Source organism: Plasmodium relictum, assembly GCF_900005765.1.
Source record: "Plasmodium relictum strain SGS1 genome assembly, chromosome: 13".
NCBI classification, from domain to species: Eukaryota; Apicomplexa; class Aconoidasida; order Haemosporida; family Plasmodiidae; genus Plasmodium; species Plasmodium relictum.
Window position 1 is genome coordinate 1469512 of NC_041691.1, and position 15723 is coordinate 1485234.

At 15.2% G+C, this 15723-nt stretch overlaps 5 protein-coding genes across 5 annotated transcripts; 3 read left to right on the top strand and 2 right to left on the bottom strand.

The window, feature by feature from the left end:
* Nucleotides 1-1133: 1133 nt before the first annotated feature.
* PRELSG_1337800 (conserved Plasmodium protein, unknown function) lies at nucleotides 1134-1545 on the top strand (the record flags this gene model as incomplete). Its single annotated transcript, XM_028678911.1, has 3 exons — nucleotides 1134-1192; nucleotides 1295-1370; nucleotides 1507-1545. The coding sequence occupies 3 exons, from the start codon at nucleotides 1134-1136 to the stop codon at nucleotides 1543-1545; spliced, it is 174 nt and encodes a 57-aa protein (XP_028536010.1).
* A 1659-nt stretch (nucleotides 1546-3204) lies between these two features.
* Nucleotides 3205-4893, top strand: PRELSG_1337900 (conserved Plasmodium protein, unknown function; the record flags this gene model as incomplete). The annotated part of the gene is made up of 4 exons (XM_028678913.1): nucleotides 3205-3242; nucleotides 3446-3513; nucleotides 3628-3721; nucleotides 3990-4893. The coding sequence occupies 4 exons, from the start codon at nucleotides 3205-3207 to the stop codon at nucleotides 4891-4893; spliced, it is 1104 nt and encodes a 367-aa protein (XP_028536011.1).
* Nucleotides 4894-5529: 636 nt separating this feature from the next.
* On the bottom strand, nucleotides 5530-7378 carry PRELSG_1338000 (conserved Plasmodium protein, unknown function; the record flags this gene model as incomplete). The annotated part of the gene is made up of 4 exons (XM_028678914.1): nucleotides 5530-6838; nucleotides 7003-7096; nucleotides 7180-7244; nucleotides 7341-7378. The coding sequence occupies 4 exons, from the start codon at nucleotides 7376-7378 to the stop codon at nucleotides 5530-5532; spliced, it is 1506 nt and encodes a 501-aa protein (XP_028536012.1).
* Nucleotides 7379-9772: 2394 nt separating this feature from the next.
* PRELSG_1338100 (conserved Plasmodium protein, unknown function) lies at nucleotides 9773-11020 on the top strand (the record flags this gene model as incomplete). Its single annotated transcript, XM_028678915.1, has 1 exon — nucleotides 9773-11020. The coding sequence occupies one exon, from the start codon at nucleotides 9773-9775 to the stop codon at nucleotides 11018-11020; it is 1248 nt and encodes a 415-aa protein (XP_028536013.1).
* A 1577-nt stretch (nucleotides 11021-12597) lies between these two features.
* Nucleotides 12598-14519, bottom strand: PRELSG_1338200 (ubiquitin-conjugating enzyme, putative; the record flags this gene model as incomplete). Its single annotated transcript, XM_028678916.1, has 7 exons — nucleotides 12598-12854; nucleotides 13040-13416; nucleotides 13540-13589; nucleotides 13688-13741; nucleotides 13816-13885; nucleotides 14031-14080; nucleotides 14472-14519. 7 exons carry the CDS (start codon nucleotides 14517-14519, stop codon nucleotides 12598-12600), a joined length of 906 nt encoding a protein of 301 aa, XP_028536014.1.
* Nucleotides 14520-15723: the final 1204 nt, after the last annotated feature.

A 15723-nucleotide genomic window follows, 5' to 3' on the forward strand; every position in this document is an offset into this window, starting at 1 on the left:
CATATGAATAATAAATTATTTTATACATATATCAATATATATAGATATGTGAGAAATATTCCATTATAAATATTCATCATTAGTTTTTTTTTAATATATTTTTCATCAATTTTTTATCTTAAGCATGTTTTATCTATTGTTTAAAAAATTGTTTCAAAACTTTTTTTTTTATACACATAATATTTCTTTTTTTTAAGAAAAATAAATTAATGCTACTATTATTTCTATTAAAACAAATTAAATAAGTATATTATAATTAATGATTTAATCAGAGTATTACACATTTGTTGTTATTATTAAAATAAATTAAACATAATATATATTTATTATTATTTTTTTCTTTTTTAAATAAAAGTTTCCATTAACACACATATAAAATATATATATATATATCTCTTTTTTAAACAGTGATTTTCTACTATTTCTATTAAATGTCATTAAAATGTATATTTTTTGCGAGTACCTTTTAAAAATAAAAAGGGAAAAAAAATAAATTTTGTTATCAACTTTTTTTTGAAATTTGGATAACAAAAAAAAAATAAAATAAAATAAAAAAAGAAATAAAAAAGAGAAAAAAGAAAAAGGAAAAAATAAAATTAAAAAAAGAAAAAAAAAAGAAGTAAAAAAAGAAAAAAAAAAGTAAAAAAAGAAAAAGAAAAAGAAAGAAAAAAAAAGTAAAGGAAATAAAATTTAATAAAAGTGAGAATAAGAGTTGAATACATATTATACTTTAAAAATAAAATATATTTAATTTCATATTTTTTAAAAAATTATAGTTATTTTAGCTTAAAATGGAATTTTTGAAAAGTTTTTTTTACGAGTTATCAAAAAAAAATGATATTTTTTTTCATTTTTCTAAAGTATTATTGATAATCAAAGATCCCTTTATCTTTTTTTTTTTGTAAGTTAAAATATTATTATATATATATATATATATATATATATATATATATATATATATATATATATATATATATATATATATAGATGTATTTCTTTTAATTATCTTTAACTAGAAGAATGTATTGTTTTCATTTTTCATATAGACTTTTATATGTTTACTACTTATAAAATCATATGCTATAAATTTATATTTTTTTTTATATATTTCCTTTAAAGAAGTATATATTTTAATGAAAATATATAAAATATGTATATTTTTAATTTTTAAAATGAATATTATAAGTAATACGTAAATTTTCACTTATGTTATTGTTTTGTTATTTTTTATAATATATATTTCTTTTATTCTTCTATTTAATAAATAATTAACTGTTGCATAACCTTTTTTCAGATGCATACTTATGTTTGCTCTTACAAGCCTAATAACATACATCTACTGCTTTTTAAAATCTTATGAATCCGATAAAGTATAAAATATATATATATATATATATGTACATTATAAAAAAGTTCATAATTTTCCTGAAAACAACAATTAAAAAACTAAACAAAAAGTAATTCCTTTTTTTTTTATATACATATATATATATATATATATAATAGGATATGAGAACACATAAATTGTCTCAGAAATTTAAATAAATTCAGATGTATTAATAAGAAATAAATGAAAAATCAAAATGAAAGTAAAAAAATAAATTAGCATTTAAAAAGATAAAAAATAATAAATGAAAAAAAAATATATATATATATAAACACTCTAAAAGGAACTGAATAAAATATCAAGAAAGTGTTTAATTAAAAATAATATGCATATATATTAATAGAGCATAACATAAAAAAATAGAAGAACATAAATCAAATAAAGAAAAATATAACCTTTATAAATACTATAAAAGTCGATGAGTAAATTATGTAAGTTTGGAATAAGTGAACACCATATGGGGTAATTATGAAGAAGCATTTATGTAATGCTGATTATAAAAAAAATGATACAAGATAAAAGAAATTTTTATTTTAAGAAAAATTCTCAAACAATTATTAATAATGTTTTTATTTCACTGCAAAAATATTACTCAAAATTCTATTTAAACTTAAATTGTTACAACAAAAAAGAATTAATAAAAAAAAATTTAAAAAAAAAAAATAATCTTTTTAAATAGAATATATATATATAATTCTAGATAATAAATATTAGAACATTCTTTTTTTATTTATGATAATTATGAATAATAAAAAAAAATATAACCTATTTTTTTTTAAAATATTATTAAAAAAAAAAAAATAGTAATATATTTGCCATAATTTTAAATATTAATTACATAATTTTCTTTTTTTTTATTATTTGAACGTATCTTTTTATTTCATAGACACATTTTAAATACAGAACTTCTTATTATTCATAAATATATTTTCATTAACTTGAATGCTATACTTCATTTGAAACATTAAAATTTATTAAATAAAAAAAAAAAAAAATGAAAATTTTTGTAATATTTCTTTTGTCTTAAATATAAAAAAATTGTAAGAAGTTATCTAACATTAGATATGAAAAAAATTGATAAAGAAATGTTAAAAAAAAAAACTTACTCTTTTAATTAAAATTGAAATAAGACAAATTATAAGAAAAAAAAAGAAAATGATATAAAACTAAGGTCTATTATAGCATAAAAGCTTATATAAAAAAAACAATAAACTTTTCAATAGCTTATGTTTTTATTTAATAAATTGTTTATGATTTCCTACAGTTCTTATAGCACATGTTAATAAACTTTGGAAAAATAACAAAAAACTACAATGTATATAATTTATAAAAAAATATTAAAAAAACATAACATAATAAACTTTTATTTTATTTATATATTTATTTTTTATCACATTTTTTTTTTTTTCTATATATTTTTTAAAGGAATATAATTAAAGCACTTGTCTTCCCATATTATCTAAATAACTAACATATTTTTAATCATTTTTAATTGAAAACAAAAAAAATACATTTGCAAAAAGAAAAAAAAATAGTTAAACGTAAAGCACTAAGAAAAATAAATTAATACCTTAAAATTATGCTGTTGAAAAAAATAAAAAGAAAAAAATATTAAAAAAAACATAATCACCTACATTATTTTTAGAATTCAAAAGAAAAAAAGAAATTTATTTATATAAAATTTCAGTATTTCAAATATTTGTTTTGTATTTTTCTATTAAGAATTTTAGATATATATATATATATATATATATTTATTATTTCATTTAATAAATATCAATTTAAAAATAAATCATAATAAATTAGTATTATGCAAAATGAGTAAAGCAGCTGAAAAAAATATGGAAGATCAAAGGTGATTATAAAAAAAAAATAATAATAGAAAGTTTTTTTTTCTTTTTTTTTTTTTATAACATTACATAAACCTAAAAATATAAAATCAAATGAAAAAAATTATATTAGTAAAAAGATATAAAATAATCAAACAATAATAGAAAAATAAAAAATAAAAAGATGGTTCTTATCAAAATACACATTATATTTCTGTTTTAAATTTAGAACACATTTTGATGAAAAAGATAAAAAAAAATTATTTTTATATGGATATGAACAACAATTACTTTATGGTATAATAAAATTAAAAAAAGAAAACAAAATAAAATAATAGAATAGAATAATAAATAAAAAAAAAAAAAAAAAAAGAATAATTCTATATACATTCTTAAAAATATAAAATTCAGGAAGAATAAATTGGAAACTAGCTGAAAAAAAGAAAATAACAAAATATCCCCTAAATACTATGAAAAATTTATGGAATAATAGCATAGCTAATTGGTCTTTTTTATTTTTTTAAAAAATAAAAAAATAATATAATAGAACAAAAATAAAAAAAAATAAAATAAAAATAGTAAAATAATATATAGTATAATAATAAATAATAAAATATAGTTTATAATAAAACATAACTTAAAAAAAAAGAAAAAAAAAAAATAATAAATGATAAAAGTAAAATATAATAAAATGAAAAATTATGTAGCAACAGTAAAATGAATAGAAATAAATGAAAATTTCAAAATAAAAAACTTTTTTTATTTATTTTTAGTTTACCTCAATTCATAGAGAATTATTCAAAAGACGTAGAAAAATTAAATGAAATGAAAAAACAAAATAAATTGAAAATAATTCCAAAAATAAAAAAAAAAAAAAAAATAATTCCATCAAAAGTCCAATTCGCAAAACAAAGATCAAACATTTCTATGAATAGAGTCATTAAAGGAGCAAGTTTAGATTATAAAAAATTAAATACACATAACATGAGAAATAAAAAAAATGTAAATTCTATTTTAAAAAAAAAAACCCTTAATAAATCTATTGATAAAAAAAAAAAAAATGTCGAATTAAAAAATAAAAATGTTAATTTAAGTAAATTAAAAAAAAAAAAGGAGGTGATTAAAAAAAAAGAAAATGTGAATAAGAACAAAGAAGATACTAAAGTTGAAAAAATTAAAAAAGACGAAAAACTTAAAAAGAATGGAAAAATTATCAAAAATGAAAAAGAAAAAAATAAAATACAAAAAGATAAAAACGGAAAAGTTGCTAAAAATGAAAAGATCAAAAAAGATGATAAAAAAGATAAAATAAAAAATGACAAAGTAGTAGTAAAAAGAGTTGGAAAAAATGAAAAAGACAAGAAAGACGAAAAAAGTGATAAAATAAAAAAAGATAATGAAAAAAAAAAAGAAAAGGAGAAAAATGATGATAAGGATAAGAAAGAAAAATTAAAAAAAGATGAGAAAGATAAAAATAAAGATAAAAAAGATAAATTTAAGAAAGAGGATAAAAAGGAAGACAAAAAAGAAGATAAAAAGGAAGACAAAAAAGAAGATAAAAAGGAAGATAAAAAAGAAAAAAAAAAAGATGATAAAAAAGATGATAAAAAGGATGATAAAAAAGATGAAAAAAAAACTAAAAAAAATATAATAAAAAATCAGAAAAGCAGAAAATAAAATAAAATAAAATAAAATAAATAATTTAATGCTATAAGAATACTCACTTTGAGAATAAATCTAAAGAAATAGAAAAAAAAAAATATATATATATAAAAAATATAAAATAAATAAAATATGAAAATAAAAATAAATAAAAATAAATAACAAAAATAATATATTTTAATTAAAATTTAAAAAATTGAATCAAAAATATTTTCATATATTCTTTTTAAATTAAAAATAGTCGGTTATAAAATTGCACCGACTTTTTTTTTTACTTTTGATTTACGCTTTTAATTTTAATTACACATAAGCAAATTGTTTTTCAAAATATAAGAACATAAAAAAAATATGTATAATAATTTATATTATTTAAAATATTTATAATGTTAATTAAGAAAAAAAAAAAATTAAAATAAAATAAAATAAAATCCAAATTAATATTTTTATTAATAATTTACAGGATTATTAAAAATAAAAATGCTTATATAAAGCATACTAAAAATTATAAAAAATTTTGATACAAAAAAAAAAAAAAAAAAAAATTAAGAATACTTATTTTTATTTGCACATATATGTAAAATTTATATTTTTAATTTTAAAAATAGAAAAAAAGAGAAAAAAAAAAAAAATTTATTTTTGCAAAATCTTTAATTATTTAATTATGTTCAATTTCTTTTTTTTATATTTTGATATCAATTTAAAAATAATACCATAAATATATTTAATTGTCATGATATAATAACGAATAATTTTTTTTTTTAATGTAGGATGAAGAGATAAATTCAAAATTTTTATAACTCTAAGATAATTTAAGTCCATTTTTCTTCTCTTTTTTAAATAAATTTTAAAAATATAAAGACATAGAGAAATTACATGATCAATTTTGAAATCAAACATTAGTGTATATGTTGTGCTACTTTTATTATAATTCTTTTTTTGTTCTATTATTTCTTCTTTTTTTATATCATTGTTATCAATAAATGAATGCAACTCTTCTAGTTCCCTGTTAAATAATATCTTCATTTTTTCTATTCCTTGGTATTTTAGATAAAAAGACCAAAACAAAAAGGAAAGAAAAAATTTATGAAAAATATAAATATAATTATAAATATCTTCATCTAAACTGTTATTAGGGTAAATTGGTTCATCAAAATAATAGAAATTATTGCTTTTAAAAGTTAAGTGATTAGGCTTTTTTGGTAAAGGAATAATAAAAGAAATTACTTTATTATTATTTAAATTAATATTATTCTTAAATATGTTATAAAATATTTTATAATTTAATAAATTCTTATTAAATTGATAAGAATTTTCATTTGTCTCAATTATAGCGATATTTTTTGAATCAATGAATTTACTACTACTACCAAAATTTTTTTCTAAATTTTGTGTAGCCATTTTTGATATATTTTTTATATTGTTAGTAACCAAACTAACTTCGTATATTTTTTTTATAAAATTCAAAATATAACTATTATAAACATAATTTTTATTATTACAACATTTTATTAATTTATTTTCATATAATTCTTCCATCTTTCTTAAAAGAGCAAATTTTTTTCCTTGATGAATTAAAGAAATTACTAAAAAATAATAATCTAAAAATTCACTTTGTCTTTTAATGTCTATAATATTTCTTTTTATATAATTAATTTTTTTTACATCATTTTCATTATCTCTTAATGGTTTACTATCACTTGAAAATTTTTTATTGCTATTTGATAAAACACTATTAAGTGGGCTATAATAATTGCTACAACATTTGAAAAAAAAACTATTAACTCGAGAAAAATTTCTTAACAAAGAAATATTTGATATAGATATTCTTGATTTTAGAGGATATAATGAATTTAATTTTTCTTTATTTTTTTTTATATTTTTATTTTTTGATAAAATATTTTTGGTGTCTATTTCAATTTCTTTTATTATTCCTTCATATTCTTTATAATAGTTATCAAAACTGAATAAAAAAAAAAAATGTTTTTTTTTCTTTCTTATATTCTTTAAAAATTTCTTATTGAAAATATTAAAAATGTAATATATTCTCAATACTATATATTAATTTTATTTTATCAAGTAAATTAATATATATATATATATATATTTTATTTTAATTTTTCATACTTTTTATTTATTAATCTCCATATATTTTTAAAAGTATTAACTGAATACCGTTTGCTATATTGCTTTCTATTTAATTCTTTCCATTTCACATGACCTTTAAGAACAAAATTTAATTTAAATTATGTAAATAAAAGTAAAGAAATTATTTATTTTTTCTTCTTTTTTTTTTTATATAACCATATAACAATTTATCTTTATAGCATTTTCTTATTAAATTAATAATATCTCCATTAGTTAATGATCTATAAAATGAAAAAAGCATTAAATTAAAAAAAGTAATATAAAAATTGCTAATACCTTAAATTAGCATTATATAGAAAATAAAAATTATATATTACTCTAAAAGATTCGTATTTTTCTTTTTCAATTTGCTCATTTTAGGAAATTTATACGCAAAAAAGAAAAAAAAAAATTACTAATAAACTTATTTAAATATATTTAAAAATATAATGATAATGGTTCAATTATTTTATTATAATTCAATACACCATTTTAAGTATGCTCTTATAGAAGCAATAGAATTGAACGTATGTGCATTTAATATATGACTTCTATATACATTTATTCTTTGATAAATAAAAATTAAAATAAATAAATTGTTATTATATGATACAATATTAGTTTATAAGAGACGAAATTAATCAAATTAATGCATGAATTAAATTATTATTGCATATAAGCAAATAAAAATTAAAAAAAAAAAAAATACAAATAAATGAAAATAGAATAAAAATAAAAAAAAATAAAAATAAAAAATAAAAATAAAATAAAAATAATGATATTAAAAAAATGGAGTAAAATGCCCTTTATAAAAATTAAGGTATATAAAATTTAACTATCATATTTAATACTAAATAGATGCCTCCACTATTTAAAAAGTTTTTTTATTATTTTATAATTTCAATTTTTCATATTTTGTAAAATTATTTTTTATGTTAATTTAGATATGCATTTATTACTTTCTCTAATTATATTCATGAATATTAAAAAAAAAAAAGAAAAAATGATGATATGTATCATTATCTAAATGCATAAAGATTTTATATTTATGCATTTAATCTTTTGTATTTCTATTTTATTCTACACCCTTTTCCATATTCGTTATATATTCCGATGGAATTTATATAAATATGATAACAAAGTATCTTAATAATTTGAAGAAGTATGTTTATTTAATTTTTTTTCCGGTACTGTGTATTTTTGCACAAATAATTTTATGTTATATTTTATTATTTTATTTTTTTTTTTTTTAATATTTCAACATATATTTTTAATTGAATTGTTAAACTGATGTTTTCTACAATAAAAAAAAAAAAAAAAGAAAAAAAAATATAAAAAAGACAACAATAAATTATATAAATATTTTTAGAAGTGCATTTAATTTTCGAATATATATTTATAAATTAATTATTTAATCATAATAATATTATTTAATTAAAAATATTTATTTCATTATTTTTATCTTTTATCTTTTTTTCATAAAATTGTATATTGGAAAACTTTTTTTTAATTTTTGAGAGAAAACAGTAAAAAATATATTTATTAATACACATAGGTCGATAAAAAAATGAACTGTGAATTTTGTGTGAGCTCGTAATAAAAAAAAATGCAGAGAGAATAAATAAAAAATTTTAAGTTTTAAAAAATATAATTATATTTGGATTAAAAAAAAAAAAAAAAATAATTTCTCATAGTTTTTTTTAAAGATACAAAAATTAATTAATAATACTTAGTATTTATTTAAAAAATAAAAAAAAAATTATACAAATAATTAATTTAATAATTTATATAAACTAAAAAATGAGTCAATGAATTTATATATTACGGAGTCATAATAATTTACTAAAAGAGTCATAATAATTTACTAAAAAAAAGAGAAAAAAAAGAAAAATATAGTTTATATGAACCTTTTTATCAAATAGACATTGATTTTAATAATTAACTATAAGAAAAGAGAAAAACAATATCGATAATACTATAAAATTTTACAAGAATTTTTTTAATTTGTGTTAAATAGCTCAGGTTAAATTCATAAAAAAAAAAAAAAAAAATAAATAAATAAATAAATAAAATAATAATGTGTAATAATAAATATATAAAATTATATCAAATTAAAGTTCCTATTCTTTTAAAAAAATATAAAATATTACATTGAATTAGTTGTAAAAATAGAAATACAAAAATTTTATTTATAATTACTTAGAAAATAAGAATACCTGAATACTTACATTATTTTTTATTTATATAACTATTTTAAAAAAATAAATGAAAAAGAAAAAAATAATTTACATAATGGCTAGAATATTAAATAAAAAGAAAAAAGATTCTAATTTATATACATTAAATTAAAAAAAAAAAAAATTTTTTTTATATTATTTTATTTTATTTTTTGGCCTTAATGCAATTTAAATTTCTCCAGATGTAAATTAATTTTTTTATTGTGTATACAATCTTTATAAGTTATAATTTTTAATTGGCATCAGTATTCTAATTGTAATTGTTATATATATATATATTTATTTATTTATTTATTTATATATAAAAAATAATCAATATTAGTTTATTTATATTTAATTTTCTTATTTTAAATTTTTAATGAATTTTTAAGAATTTAACATATGTATGCATATTTTTAAATTTATAAAAAATTTAATTTATATATAGTTTTTTAATTTTATGGGTTATATAATTATAAATATATATATATAAAGTAAAAATTATGTCATATACCATATTGTCTAAATAAATTTTCTATTGATAAAAAACAAAAATGGTTACTAAAGGAGAGAAAAGAAAAAAAACTAAAATAAAAGCATATGATATAGATGAATCAAAAAAAATATTTTTATACGCTTATGAGCATCAACTAAAAAATGAGAAAATAGATTGGAAAAAAGCAGAAGAAATGAAAATAACTAAGCATAGTGGAGGTTCTATGAGGAGTCATTATTTAAATTCTATAAAGAACGATATATCTCTATATTTAGAGATGTATCCAGAAGAAGCAGCTAAAATTTTCAATAAGGTTAAAAGATTAAAAAGAGAAGAAAAAAAAAAAAAAATTTTAGTTTTTCAGAATAATTTCGTTAAACAAAGTTCTAACATTTCATTAAATAGATTAACAAAAGGTAAAAATTCCAATTACAATAAGCACAATTCATTAATTATAAGTAATATGTTTTCAATAAAGCATAGAAATATCAATGGTAAACACAAAACTTTTTATAATAATGATGATAACAATGAAAAAAAAAAAAAAAAAAATTTAAATAATAATACAACTAATGAATTAAACTCAAATAAAAGTTCTTCTAAAAAGAATAAATTAAAACAAATAAAAATAACTAATAAAGATACCATAACAAAAAACAAAAAAATTAATAAAAAGAAAAATAATAAATCTTTAAAAAGTATCATAATTAGAAGTACATTAGAAAGAACTAATAAAATGGTAAATAACCCATTAAATAAAGAAATGAATAATAGAAAGAATAAAAATGTAAACGAAAAAAAATATAAATATAAACAAAATACAAAAGAAAAGACTGTAAAAATGTGTGAAAATTACGAAAAAAAATTAAATGAAAAAACAAGCAAAGCAATAATTGAAGATTTTAATGAAAAAAAAAAAAATAGAAAACTTGTAAAAGAAGATGCAATTCAAATAAAGCTCGAAAAAGTTGATTCTAATGATCAAATAAATAAAGAATTAAATGAATTAAAAATATTAAATAAAAATCTAATTGAAAAAAATAAAAATCTATCAAAAGTTGACGACAATTTAGAAAAGCTAAATTTAGAATCAAGATCAACTAAAAAAAATAATCAAAAAAAAATATCTGTTCAAAACAAAATGAAAAATAAAAAATATAAAACAAATGATAATACTAATGAAATAAATGATTTAAATGACTCATTTGATTCATCTGAATCTAGTGTATCGGATAATATTGAAGAAAATAAAGGGAATACTATAAAATCAATTTTTGGATATATTTACAAAAAAATATTTCGTTAACTTATTTTTATAATTTTTTAAAATACACTAACAAAAAAAAAAAAAAAAAAAGAAAAAAATTAAAACATAGTAATAAAAAATAAAATGAAAATAAGTAATAACACAAAATTAAATAATAATAAAATACAATAATAATATAGAACAAAATAAAATAATAGAACTAAAAAATTACTTTAAAAATAATTTATTTTTTTTTTATTAAAAAAATTACTTAGAAAAACTAATAAAGTATATATAATGATTAAAAATTATAAAAAGTTATTCTAAAATTATGTATATGTTTATATCACATAGAATATTATTTTAATAACGTTACCTGCTCCTTCCATGCTAATATTATTTTTTCATAAATAATTTTAAATTTATGTATATCATTTATTCTATTATTTCTTTTTCATTACATACGTTTTTTTTTTTTTTTTTAATTTTTCTGTTTTTCCTAGTTTTTTTTTTTTTATATTGTATTTGTTTCTTTTTTGAAAATAAAATATCCAATGCTAAATGAAATACCATAAAAAGTAAAAATAAAAATAAAAAAATAAAAAAAAATTGTCTTTTAAATAAATAATGATTAATGAGTTGACTTTATTATACTAAGAAGTCATATATATTATATATATATAATTTTCTATTTTTTTCTTTTTTTATTAAATATAATAAAATATATATACAAGTTTATTGTTTCAGTTTACTTTAAATATTTATATAATTATTATCATTCAATATTTTTTAATACTTATGTTTTCTAAATATACGTATTTATATAAAAAATTTTTATTATACTGAAAAATAAAAATACTTCAACTAAAATAAGTATTAGCCTATATTTTCTAGAAGGTTGTGAATATATATACATATTTTAAAATACCAATAACATTTCAACAATAAGTTGAAAAAAAAATTGATTGATAGTATTATCATTTTTAGTAAAATTAATCTAAAAGCTTTAAAAAAAAATATATCAAAAAATATTATGAAAAGATTAAGATTAAAAATAAGGAAATAAACATTATTATTTTAAAACATATTTTAAATAACATTTGTTCTAACATTTCTAGTCTTAATTTTACAGAAAATTATTTTAGTAATAAATGATGTTAATTATAAAATGAAAAATAAAGCGAAAATAAAAATAAAATAAATCCATAATGCATATTAAATGATAATAATATACTGTATTAATGATAAATAATGAAAAAAATTTGGAAGACATTAAAGCAAATATGTTAAACTTTTTGATAATTAATAAAAAGGTTTTAAATAATAAAAAAAATAAAAGAAAAAGAACATCATATTTTAATAAGTATTCTTCATAAAAAGAAAAAAAGAAATTAGGATTAATAATATATATATATTTTTTCTAGATAAATTAAGAAATAAAAAAAAAAAATTATGTACAAAATGAAAGTTATATTAACCTCAAGTATCAAATTTTATTTTTTTTCGCATTTCTTAAAATGAGAAAAATAATTAAGAGTATCCTTCTATACTAAAAAAAAAAAAAATGGATCATATAAAAAAGAAAATTTCTTTTTTTCTTATTTTTTAATGTATATTAAAAAAAAAAAAAAAAGGTATTATATTTTATCATCATGAAACATCCACTTCATGTTTTTAGGAGAAACTTTAGCACCAGAAGAACAATATAAAATATCATCAATTGGTTTCCTTTTTTTTTTGCAACTAGATAACATAGAAATAATTGATAAACATATAGCATTTACTGATAAAACAGGGGACCAATGATCATATAAAATTGATAAACATATATGGCCATTACTGTAAATATGAGGATGAATAGGTGGCTCACCAATAAATACAACTTCTGGACTTTCTAAAATACAATTTATAAATAAAATATTTAATATAAGAGTAATAAAAAAACATACACACAAATACACATATATATATATGTACATAGTTTTATTATTAATACTATGAATGTACATAAAAATTTATAATAATAATAAAAATAAAAAAGAAAAAATATGTTTAATTTTTCTTATTTTAATAAAATACCTATTGGATATTTATCAGTAAATTTAAATTGCATTTTAAAAGTTTCATTAGAATATAAAGTATTTTCAGCACCCTTTATTTGGATTATCCATTTATCTGAATATTCTTTTATTAATTGAATTGTATTTTCTTTTTCACTTAATAATTCCATTTTTTCTTTTTCTAACCTTCTTTTCGATAAACCTTCTAATTTCAACCCACCTGAATTATTTTCTAATAGTTCATTATTTGTATTTAATTGTAAAGAACTGTTTTCATTTAAAGTATTTTTATAATTATTGTAAGAATCTGAAATTCCTTGTTCAAAAATTGATTCACTGTTATTATAAAGTAGGCATAAATTATCGTTAATATAGTTTTGAATTTCGTTTAAATTCCTATATAAGAAAATGTAAATAAATATTAAATAATAAAAAAAAAAAAATTTCTAATAAATAAAAATATATATATATATAAATTATACATAAATAGTTTACCATTATTATATTTTATTTGTGTACCTTGATAATGTATCATCTTTTGATAAAGGAAAAAACCATTTTTCTTCATCCTTTAAGTAAATGAAAATAATGACAATTACATAATATTACTTTTATAAATTTAAACGTTTCTATTCAAAAAAAAAATATAATTTTTTTTTTTTATTACTTCTTCAAAACCTAGAGATCGTAAAATATCATCTGATCCTTTAAAATGTAATAGCTATTAATAAAAAAAAAAAAAAAACATAATTTAGAACAATGAAAAAAAAGTTTATAAATTAATTTTACTTCTACCTTATTTATAAAAGTTTTATTGTCTTTTTTTAGAGATCGAAATTTTGCTCTAGAAGGATTTTCAATTATTCTTAATAAAAAAAAAATTAAAAAAAAGAAGATATATATATATATATATATATATATATATATATATAGAAAAATAAGTGAAATCCTTCTTTTATATTGTTACTATTAATATTTGTTATATTTATGTTTTGTTGTATATTTTTTACTTTCGAAGAATATGAACTAAAACGTTAAGAATTTCCTTCCTCTGATCAATCTGAAAATAAAAATAAGATATTTTCAATAATGGATTTTATAATATATAAAAAATATATTTAGTAATGATCCACTACTAACTTTATCATACAAGATATATTTGAGACGGTATCTTGTAGAATATACAAATATATAATATATATATATATATATATATATATATATATATATATATATATATATATATATATTTATTTATTTTTTGAAATTTGTTTTAAAATATATGGCAAATGAATGAGAATTTTATATATAAATTTTTTGAATAATTAAAATAATATATTAATATATAAAAAAATATAAGATATACAAATGTATAATTTAATTAAAATTTATACAACATGAATATATCTAATTTTTTATTCATCAATTATTTATTTTTTTTATTTGTTTACATTCAATTTAGAAAAAACATTTGTTATTGACTCTTTTAATGTTGTCATTTTAATTTTGTTACTTCTGATTTTTCAAAATTCTTTTAAAAAAAATTACACAATAGAATTTTTTTCAATTTCTTTAAATGTATATTGTATTTTTTTCTTTATATTAATGCTTCATGCTATTCAAATTGAATAAATACAAATGTACAATCTTTTTTTTTTTTTCAGATTAATCAAAAAGAAAAAAAAATATCAAAATTATTTAAAAAAAAAGAGCAAAAATGTAACTTGAAAATCTATTTTAATTCATAATATTATCAAATGTAATGAATCTTTTTTTTTCTTTAAAAAAAATTTTAAAAGTTTAAAAATAAAAAATACATGATAAAATAATTATTAAAAAAAAAAAAAAAAAAGATAAAATTGGATAATAACGATGAAAAAAAGTAAAGAAAAAAGAAAAAAATTAAAAAAAAAAAGTTAAAATAATTCATTTAAAAAATATTTAAAAAAAACTTAATATAAAAAAAAATTGGTTCAATATATATATATATATGAGCTTATCAGAAAAAAGTGGAATACATAAAAACAAAGAAGGAAAAAAATAAGATTTTATAAAATAACTAAAAATAAAACGATCGATAAGAAAAAATGTAAGATGTGTATTAACGATAATTTTTCCATAAAAATAAAATGGATAAATATTGAGGTAAATGATTATTTAATTCATAAATTTTTTTTATTTTTTCTTTAATAGTAATTTTTTAATAAATGTATGTTCAGTATAGTAGTATCTATTAAAAAAAAAACTAAAATTATTCAATCCAAAAATAAAAAAATATTAGTAATTAAAAATATCCTTAATATACACATACTTTCATAGAGTATTTCAGTTCTAAATTATTTTAAGTTTTGAATAACTACTTGTAATCTTACTCTTTTAATAAAAAAATTATAAAATATTAATTTTATTTTACAAAAAAAAATTTATTGAAAGCTCAAAAAGTTAATTTATAAGAAATAGGATGTATTTTAAAAAAATTATTTTATAAAAGATAGTGAAACTTATACTTTATATTTTCAAAAAAACAACATATTTTCTCCTTAATAGAACTCATTCTGATATTATGTATTTTGCTTTATTTTATATGTATATTACGTAAAAATTAAATTAATATATTCTTATAAAATATTTCTCTTAAAATATATGAAAAGTTATTATTCAACAAGTAATACAAAAAAAAAATATAACAAAATTAAAAAATGG